Source organism: Equus quagga, chromosome 11 (genome assembly GCF_021613505.1).
Source record: "Equus quagga isolate Etosha38 chromosome 11, UCLA_HA_Equagga_1.0, whole genome shotgun sequence".
Taxonomy (NCBI): Eukaryota; Metazoa; Chordata; class Mammalia; order Perissodactyla; family Equidae; genus Equus; species Equus quagga.
In genome coordinates, this window is record NC_060277.1 from 82,651,979 (window position 1) to 82,662,493 (window position 10,515).

A 10,515-nucleotide genomic window follows, 5' to 3' on the forward strand; every position below is an offset into this window, starting at 1 on the left:
TAACTTACACAACAAATGGGTAGAACGTGTAAATATTAACTAAAAAGCATGACAGTGGACTTTGCACTAGAAATTCGTGCCACTACAAAGATTAATGTTGATTTTATGTTGTTCATTAAAGTGTCTCCTAAATTATAGTCAAGTCTTTCAAATCAACTACTTGAGTTTTTTCTAAAAAGGTAAGATTTTTAAAAATGAGGTAAGCTTTAGAAAATAACAATTCTCAGGAGCTGGAGTAAAATAACTTTTAAATTATTGATATTAAATAGAAAAAGCTCTTCAAATTCTATTATATTGTAGACATCCTTATCTACTTAGATTTAAAGCCAAAATTTCATGAGTTTCACTTTATTAAAGAAAACAATAGGCTAGGAGAAAAGAGAAGTGGCACATAGTGACTTCACTTTAATTACTTAAAGGTCTAGATCACAAGCATATTTATGAATTGATGAGAGAAAAAAATGAATCTTTCTCAATCAATCTGCTTTCAGCTTAATCATCTTCTATCATTTCAAAATTAAATAGCTACATTAAGAGTTTTACCTCAAATCATGTGACTTATGATTACTAAAAATATATATGTTCTTCATTCCAAGAGAATTATGCTGGAAATACCTCCCAATTCTTCACTTCTTTATAATCTATTTAATACACTCTATTTTTATCACCTGTTATCTCAAAAATCCTTACTTTCTAAGAAGCACAATGGTTGTAACACTTTTGTCCTACACAAGTAATCTTTACCAAAATCTTTTTTCTAACTACTGTCTTAAAGCATTGAAGATCCAAGACACACAGCTACCATTACATATCAAAGTTGTATAATCACTATAAACTTTAAATATCAAAAAATTATTCACTTAAGACTTGAGACTGAATTTGCCTTCTTCCCAAAAAGAGTACATATAAAAATCTTTGGGGGGCTGGATCGGTGGCATAGTGATTAAGTTCTCATGCTCCACTTCGGTGACCCGGGGTTTGTGGCTTCCGATCCTGGGCGTGGACCTACACACACCGCTTGTCAAGCCATGCTGTGCTGGCATGTCACATACAAAATAAGAGGAAGACTGGCAAATCTTTGGAATAGTAAAAGCTATAATACAATAATTTATACAAATTTTCAGATAAAATTCTGAAAACTTTATAGTTTTATTTTAAAAAAATCTATTTCAGTTAAACCTGTAGTTAAATTATTTAACACTAAATATAGTTTAGAAAACTTAGTATTAGTTTTCAAGAGAAACTTTTAAATTTTTAAAAAACTTTTAAATTTTATCTAGAGAAACTCAGGTGAACTTAATTCTCATTTTACATTATACCCTCAAATGCCCACAATTCTTATTATCACTAAATGGAAGGTATGCATACAACAAAGAAGAACTGACCACCTGCTAGGGTTTCCTAAAGCCAACAAATCTCCGAAGTACATCTTCACCTACATGAAAAGCATGTATGTACAGTGTAATAAGCAACCATTATACTGAAGTAATATAATTTCATTTTTTCATTGCTAAGGAAATAATAAGTCCTAATAACACGCAGTGAAAAGCCTGACGGTTTGTTCTTTTTTCGGGGGGCGGGGGTAGATTATTACTTAGAAACAAGAAGCCTACTGAGCCAAGCTTTGATATCCTAATGTTATAATAACCATAATAAAAGTACTTCTCTCTAACATGTATTCAGAGATATGAAAAGTGAAATGGTACAACCAACCCACCCAAGACATAGTGATATGTACCTCTTATACTAATTAAAATAAGTCCCTGAATCTCAACACCATCATTACAATAAGAAAGGGAGGGAGAGAAGAACACATGGCAAATCTTTACCTAGCTCTTTTGAACTTAATCAATCATAGCCTAATGGAAAAAGTCTGCTTAATGCATTTAAATAAACGTTTTCCTCCTCTTGTATCTGTATCCCCAGAGAAAACAGTTTCAAATCTGTGTTTTTAGTACTTTTCTGTTACTATCAGCATTAGAACTCTTAATCATCAATACTTGAAAGAATTTTACAAAGTATTTACCTGAGGAAAATAATGCAAAAGTTGAAATGCTAAATTTGATCGCCAGAAAATATTTTTTTCTGAGGATACAGATTGTAGTGATGCCAAAGTATGTGACAGGTCATCAAAATAATTCTCCATGAGCAGGAAAAAAAATTAAAAATTAAAAAGCTGACGCACCTAGTACTCGTACTCAATGTTTTTTTCAAAACTGACATCTTTAAATATCTCCAAAGTGATAAGCTGATAAAAAAGGAATCTTTTCCTAAATAGTTCTGCCACACTGCTAAAATGTAACACACACTAATGAATAACAAATGGGTCAGAAATTATCATGGTAGGGGCCAGCGCTGTGGCCGAGTGGTTAAGTTCACGTGCTCCGCTGCAGGGGCCCAGGGTTTCGCCCGTTTGGATCCTGGGCACGGACATGGTACCGCTCATCAGGCCACGCTGAGGCAGCGTCCCACATGCCACAACTAGAAGGACCCACAACTAAAAATATACAACTACATACCACGGGGGCCAGCCCCTATGATTATCTTTGACTGGAAGATTTAAAAGACACACTCTCTTGCTCAAAATGGATGGTACACAGAAGAAATATGGCAAAGAAGGTTGCCCACAGAAGAATACCCAATATAAAAAGTTGGGTCATCGGGGCCGGCGCAGTGGCACAGCGGTTAAGTTCACATGTTCTGCTTCTCGGCAGCCCAGGATTCGCTGGTTCGGATCCCGGGTGTGGACATGGCACCACTTGGCAAAAGCCATGCTGTGGTAGGCGTCCCACACATAAAGTAGAGGAAGATGGGCATGGATGTTAGCTCAGGGCCAGTCTTCCTCAGCAAAAAGAGGAGGATTGGCAGCAGATGTTAGCTCAGGGCTAATCTTCCTCAAAAAGAAAAAAAAAAGAGTTGGGTCACAAGTAAATCATGGAACAGAAGATAGAAACGATTTAACTATCTTCAGGCTACCTGGGGTACAAAAGAATTTTTTAGTTTGGCTGACATTAGATTCCTATACTTGGCTGCTGTTTATCTATTTGTCAATCCTATTAAAGCTACCACTTAAGGTTAAATTTCACTATAGTTAATATCCTTCAATAAAAGCATCCAAAATTAAATTCTAAGACTAACCAATGGTCCATTTAGTTTGACAGTATTATGATGAAATTCTGGTATAATGGAAGTATTTGGACATGTTGCTAAAATCCCATATATAGACCACAGGAGCCAGGAAAAATAACAAATATTTTTAGCTCTGACTGCGTGCTTTTTTTTAGTTCTCAAGGTATCAGTTTCCTCAAAGAGTCTCATCACATTCTGGCTTACTATGATTTTTTTAGGATGCAAACCTCAGGGGAGGGTGCATATTTTGTTTTTATTTTGTTTTAAGGGGAAGACTAAAAGCCAATGATGAAAGCAATAAAATTCCAAAAAGGTTAAGGCACAGAATAAAAGTAGCCAGAAAACTCTTCCCATGGAAGGACATACTAATGATAATGAAACAATCTTAATTTGAAACAAACTAACAGTACACCTAAAAGAAGCAATCAGTCCTACCCAATATAGCAACTTTTGACCAGAGGGATTAAGCTAAAATTTTCCCACCACCAATTTTACACTTCTATCACACCACCACTAAACAAGGTCTGCTACAAAGTTTAAAGTAAAAAAATAAATAAAAAGGCTGTAATCAGAGAAGAGTTTTGTTCTCTAATCCTTTTTCTACCAAAACATATTGTTATTGATTCAACTATCCATTCTCTTAGAGAGAGCAGAGCAAAAAGTCAAAAAAAAAAAAAGCATTTGCCTTTGAGATTCAAGGTGTATTTTAAACAAGTCTCTTTCTGGAATGTTATAGTTGGGCCAATACTAGTTAGCATAAATCCTGACCCAAAAATCAAGTCTTTGGAAATTACTAAACAGTACTGACTACTGCTACAAAATAAATTAACTGAGGGTTTAAACTAGGTGTCAAATCAGATTTGGTTTGCTGTAATAGATTTTTACCAATTAGCAAGAAAACAAGTTTACATTCTATTTCTACACATCAGCTAAACTTGAAAGGAAGGTGACTCAAACACGTGCAACATAAGAGAGACAGACAGAAATTTAAAAGGCACTATGGAACCTGACTAAATTCTTCAGAACTATCAAGATCATCAAAAACAAGGAAAGTCTGCAAAACTGTCACAGTCTAGAACAGCCTTAGGAGACATGACAATTAAATGTTATGCGGTATCTGGATGAGATCATAAGGGAGAAAAAGGACATTAAATAAAAATAAAGGAAACCCAAATAAAGTATGGACTTCAGTTAATACTAAAGTATCAATATTAGCTCACTAGCTGTGAAAAATGCACCACTCTAACGTAACACGTTAACAATAAAAGAAACTGGGTGAGGGTTATACAAGAACTCTCTATACTATCTTTCAACTTTTACGTAAATCTAAAACTATTTTAAAATAAAAAGTTTATTTTAAAAAATACACTGTGGATGACACAAAGGAGATAAGGGTTAAGGTTAAGCAAAGGCAATTCTGTACTTTCATTATTGAATACTAGTTAATAAGAAAAACTGAGAATTCCAATCTTTGCGAAGAGGAATGCGTTCCCTCCTTTTCCCACCAAGAAGGGCAATATTATCACCAGAATCACAAACATTTCAGCAATAAGACATGGTAGGCGATGAACCAAAGAGAAGGACACAGCCTGTGAAGAGCAGGCTCAAAACTAAATTAACCAGCTTTTTAGTTACCACCTGGGTCCTTCCGGTTCCCCTTTCCTCAGTGCTACACCTCCACTTGGAACTCAGGATTCCCTCCTGCAGCTGATGCCACCCCTACTGTCCAGCTGCTCTCTTCTCAGGGGAGCTTAAAAGAACGGAATAGAGTGCCACAGATGGAAAGAAATGAAAAAGGGGTTAGCTAGAGAGACAGAGGCAGACTAATTACCCCAAAAGGGAGGCAGACGGTGTCCCTGGAGCAAAGAAAAGGGCAAGAGAAATATATTCCATCTGAAGAGACCTTATTATTCTTTAAGATATGTCTGATTTAAGTAACAACACTCTAAAGAAAATGACAGGTTAAAAAAAAAGCTAAAACATTATATAAATACTACTGACTATACGAACTATTTAAAACAGTACACAACAGGCTTTGGAACAGTAAACATGATTACATACTACTAATATATTTTGATTTACTATTTCAATTGTTTTCACTCTAAATTTTTAAAAGTTATGTACCATTCAATGGCATTCAGCAAAAATCTGACAAGAATTAGAACCTAATCTTCCCAAATCACTTTCATTCACATTTAAGATCAATATTTTAAAGTATAAGCATTACCATTTTTAAAAATTATGCTAAAAAACAAAGTTAAACTAGACGACAAATTTTTAAACTGTAACCCAGTTTCAGGAGAAAACATATTTAATTCATAATATGAAACTTAGAAGAAAAAAAATCCACATAGTGTTTTAATACACATCAAAACAGCTCACATTTAACTTAATAGGCTTTAAATTTCAAAACATTAGTCCTATGATGATAAAATTAATACTACATATCTGTTAAAATTATCTTTGATTCCACATAATGTATTTCATGGAATCGGGGGGAAAAAATGGTCTGTTCAGATGCTCTGCCAACTTTATTAAAACTGAAATTGCCAAGTCGGCATTAGAGTTTAGAGTTTATCAACGATTATAGTTATCTATAGCTTACAGATAATTTATCAACAACATTAAAACAGTCTCCAAACATTTTAGTAAGGTGGTTTTTAAGACCAGTTAAAACAAAGAATACAATAACTCAAGTATACCTAAGTCAATGAAAGAAAAAGAAAGCCAGCAGGCTTAGCTTTTGGCACAATTAGAAAGCATCATCTTGTTGATGCCATAAAGGAATTTTATATCCTAACACACATGCATACATCATATATATGTACATATACGTATATACAAACACAACACTTAACATATTTGGAACTATATTACACAGTTGGAACTAAGGGCTAGACTCTCCAGCAGGGATCTTATCAGGAAAGCTGGAAAAGCTGGAAAGCATTTATCATAAAAGAATTACAATCACTCTCAAAAAGAAGGATTAACACTGAAGGGTTTGTTCATTAGTAGGTAAAAAGCAACTATCAAAACAAACAAGCGTAACAGGTAACACATACATTCCTGCACAAACACTGGTCTTGCTAAGTGCTTGTTAGAGATAGTCACCTAAATTACATTACACCCAAAACCAAAATAGGTCCAATAGATCAAATGGACAATAACAGAAACTTCTGTGTACTCAACTTCAAATAAGAACACTTTTTTTAGTTATCTAACAATCCTAAATTTACCTGTCAAGAATCATTATCAAACATCCTGTTAAAGTCTTTGGTACCTTGCAGCAAACAACCAATCATTTACATTCCTGTCATTAAAGAGTCAGTTAACGTTGACTCTTACAGCCTAAATAAAGTAAACACAAGCTTCAGCAATTACAAGAAGAGCTAGTTTCTCTTTCTAAAGTGATATTTTGTCCTAAAAGTCAAGAGAACAAGATGGAAGCAATCTTACTGATTTACTCATAATAAAATTATAAAATTACTTCTGTGTAACTTTTTATATTATGACCCTATGTCCTATAAAAGCTAAACAAGTTGGCATTCATCTCACATTAATGGTAGTCTTTGAAGAATAGTATCTAAAATAAAAGAATCACTTCCCAAGAATAACAAAATTAACATATGCCTTCATATGTTAATAAAATAACAACCACAAATAACAGTAACAAAATAACTACATGCCTTGAAAAGACAAGAAAATTACAATACATTTCTAGATACCCCTACAACTGTCTGCATACCCACAGAGAAGAGAGCAGTGGCAGAACTGACTCAAAGGTAAATTACACTTGGCTTCAAAAGTATTGTATGACTGTTAGGAACTTTATACTGATTTCATTTTTCTTATGTTAAGGTGAAATGCCTTACTTGGGCCCTAACAGCGAGAAATTCATGAGGAAGCTGGGTAGCGGAAAAATAAAGTTATTCAAGGCTTAAAAAGCCTGCCATAATATGGATTATTTAAGTAAAATAACCGCAGTGAAACAAAACATCAAGCTGAATTTTTATCCGGCTTCATACCTGAGAGTTCCCCCCCCAAAAATCTTAATTTGTTAATATAAATCATTTTTGGGAAAAGTATACAACAGTGCTACATTATTAGTTAGAAATGATAAGTTGCTTTCACCTGATAAGTCATGGTGAATAAGGTCAGCAAAATTGGGGTCTTCACCCCACCAAAATATCCACAATTCTCTTCTTCCAGGTCTTTGATCTCGCCGCCAAACACCAAGCACATCTGCCTTAAGGCAGCGACTAAAACTGCTCAAAATGGGGTCTTCCTCAGTCACCGGAAACAGAATAGGGGCAGAAGTTGGGCCTTGCCATACATATCTTTTCCATTTAATTCCCGTCAAGTCAGCCTGGAGAAAAGAAAGCATTTTTTTTTATTGTTACACATTCACTCAAAAAAGTGAAAAGTACTCCCTCTTAAAGTCCCTTATTTCATTAAAACATTACAATTTTTCAATATATGCTTAAGATATTAAAAACACATCAACTAATACTTATTAATTCTGATAATTCAACAACCAAAAATTTTAGGAAAACAGTTAAAACTTAGCACTCACATGTCACTGAAAAGCAAGTCAATAAATACGTGTCTCAAGGAGAAATAAAAGAAACTTAAAAATTTAAATATAAACGTGTACTTTAATACGGCACACAGAGAAGAAATATCCTCTCTGTCCTAAGTTCTGTTCTAATCGGTCACATTTGTTCCTTAGTGTCAAACTTGTACGAGAAAATTAAGTTTTTAAAGACGTTATTCACGTTGATAGAAGTCATGGCTCTAAAGAAAAGAAATCTGAACTACAACTGAAAAAATTCTTAACTCTTCACACATCACTTTCAGGAAAAGTCAAATAGCTGCTCACAAAGAACTGTCAGATTTGTGCTAGCCTATCTTCAAAGAACCTGATCCTAAAAGTACCAAAAATAGACTGAGTGTGAGAAGACAGAAATGTAAAACCTGCTGTACGTCTTACTACATCTGAAGAGATGGTGATTAATGGACACCGCACAGCAAACATTTTATAGGGAGGGAGGGCCTTAAAGAGCTCAACTTAGCATCGTGAAAGAAATCCGACGGAGGGAATTCAGCAACTAACTTAAAGGTGCAAAGCAGAAGGTGCCAAAAATGAAACTGCTGATACATGACTGGCAGCTTACACTTGCCAACTAGTTGCGCTCCGCCCACTTAATTCACTTACCTATCACATACTCTCTTAATATTTCTCATAGCACAAGGAAAATGAAAAAAGAAAGTCACCGAAACTTTAAACCACTGATGAAGCTAAGCTACTGTCCAACTGAGGACTAAATATTTGCAACAGTTGGTACTTTTGAAAGTCTTCACTGTTGGATGTCTCCAGTCCTGGGCCAACCTACACAACTGTCATCCCTACATCCAGCTTCCCCAGACTTTTTAATAAAACGAGGAGCAGCCTGCTCAAAAACATGTTAAAAACGCAAGCAAAACAGACAAATACACAGATACTTAGCGCAAAACCACAGCACCTCCTCCATTAGCCCGCTCCACTCTCACACAAACATAATGTTCTAATAAAAGATGGCTAGAATTGTCAAAACGGCAAACTGTTTTCAAAGTTTCAAGAGAGAACATACGAAAGGGCATCTACTGGTTTTCGTCCAGGTCTGAAGTCACCCAAGGAAGAAACTAACCCTCCGTTTGACTCATTAAAAAATGGAAAACGACAAGAGGTTGTTAGCGCACAAGTTCCGGGGTCCTGTTTATTGGGGGAAACCAAACCGCCCGAGCGAGGCAGGAAGGCAGCGGGAGAAGGGGTGATCGCGGAAAGTGGGAAGCAGGGACACCGAGGCAACGAGGAGAAGAGCAACAGTTAAGCGAGAAACACGGGAGGAAATGTTAGCGTCCTGCCAGATAAGGAGCCCAAGTTTAAGACAAGACTACGGCGAGGAAGAAAAGAGTCAGCAACAAGCCGAGAGAAACAGCCAGCCTCCCAGAGCGGAGCCGGGGCAGGCGAGGAGCGCGTCCCCGGCTGGAGCGGACTCCGCCGCGGCGCCGGCCCGGCCTGGCCCAGCCCGGGGACTCGCTCGGGCAGCGGGCTCCGGCCCGGCCCCCTCCCCCACGGCCCGAGGGCGCACCTCGCGGCCCCCTCCTCCACGGCCCCGCCGCCGCGGCCCCCGCCCGCCGCCCCGGCACTCACCAGGCAGAAGAGGTTACAGTGACAATCTTCCAGGCTGGCCCCGTTCGGCACGAAGGAGGAACTCATCGTCCCTCACAGCAGCCGCCGCCGGCGCCACAACCCACCATCCGCCATTACCGCCGCCTCCGACCAGAGAGAGAAACACAGACACCGGGGAGGGCGGGGGGGTGGTGGTTGAGGGGGGCGGTGGAAGAGGAGGCCGCCGGGCCGCCCGCCCTCCCCACCCACCCCCCCGCCGCCGCGAGCAGCCCCCGCCGCCCGGCCGGCACCCCGCCGCCCGGGGCCGAGGGCCGGAGGCGGGAGGGCCGCGCCGCGCTCGCCCCGTGGGCCGGACTGCGGCCGCCGCGGAGCCCGCGGACGCTCGTCCCTCTCTGGGGGACGGAGGAGATGGGTGCCCCTGCCACAAGTAAAATAATAAATTACACAATAAATAATTAAAATCGAGTCCGAAAGGGCAGAGCCCAAGCCCTGGAGGCTTCTCCCGGGGCGGGAGGCGCCCGCAAGGGACGGGAAGGGCGAGAAGCCGGAGAGAAGCCCAGGCCCCCGGCCCGGCAGCGGCGATGTCCTTATGCCCAGAGTCTCCTCAGTGGCGGAGGTGGTGGCGGCGTCTGCTGGCTCAGACCATTCTCCGGCTGTGTCTTCGTGTTGTCCCTGGGCCAAGCCGGCCTAACGTCTGCTCTCCTGCGGCCTCACCGCCCGGACGCCGTAGTCTCCCCCATTTTGTGGGCCCAGCGGGCGGTGTTTTTCCCCCTTTAATCCGAATTCACGGGTTTTCCCTTCGCTTTAATGGCGGCCACAGGGACCAGCTCGCCCTCTCTGCTTGCCCATTGGCCGCCTTGAGGTCACGTGGGCCTGGGCTCCGTGGGGAGGGGGAGAGAGAAGGGAGTGAGGGAGGGCCGGGAAGCTTTCGGCAGACACGGTGAGCCCCGGGGACGGGGCAGCCAGCTGGTGGCTACTAAGATAGCGCCATCTGCTGGGTGCCCCGGCCCGAGTAAGATGATCCGGGGCCTTGGCCCTAACTTGCTCCTTGCCGGGAAATTTATAGTACAAGGTTCACATCACAAAGCTGAGAATTAGGTGGAAATCAGCTTGAATTCTTTGGAAGAGAGAGTGTTGCCAAAATTCCAGGGCAATCTCATTTTATTCCACGAGGCCGCTGGGGTACAGCGCAAACTCCTGGGTTTGGGATCATC

General features: G+C 39.8%; 1 protein-coding gene across 1 annotated transcript in view; it reads right to left on the bottom strand.

Moving 5' to 3' along the window:
* Nucleotides 1–10,123, bottom strand: part of MED13 (mediator complex subunit 13) — a 100,247-nt gene extending 90,124 nt beyond the window's left edge. The window contains exons 1-2 of the mRNA XM_046677772.1: nt 9,323–10,123; nt 7,261–7,495 (exon numbers count right to left, since the gene is read on the bottom strand). Of these exons, the coding sequence (XP_046533728.1) occupies nt 7,261–7,495; nt 9,323–9,388 (301 nt within the window). The 5' untranslated portion in view covers nt 9,389–10,123. The remainder of the gene's footprint in view (nt 1–7,260; nt 7,496–9,322) is intronic.
* Between the last annotated feature and the right edge of the window lie 392 nt (nt 10,124–10,515).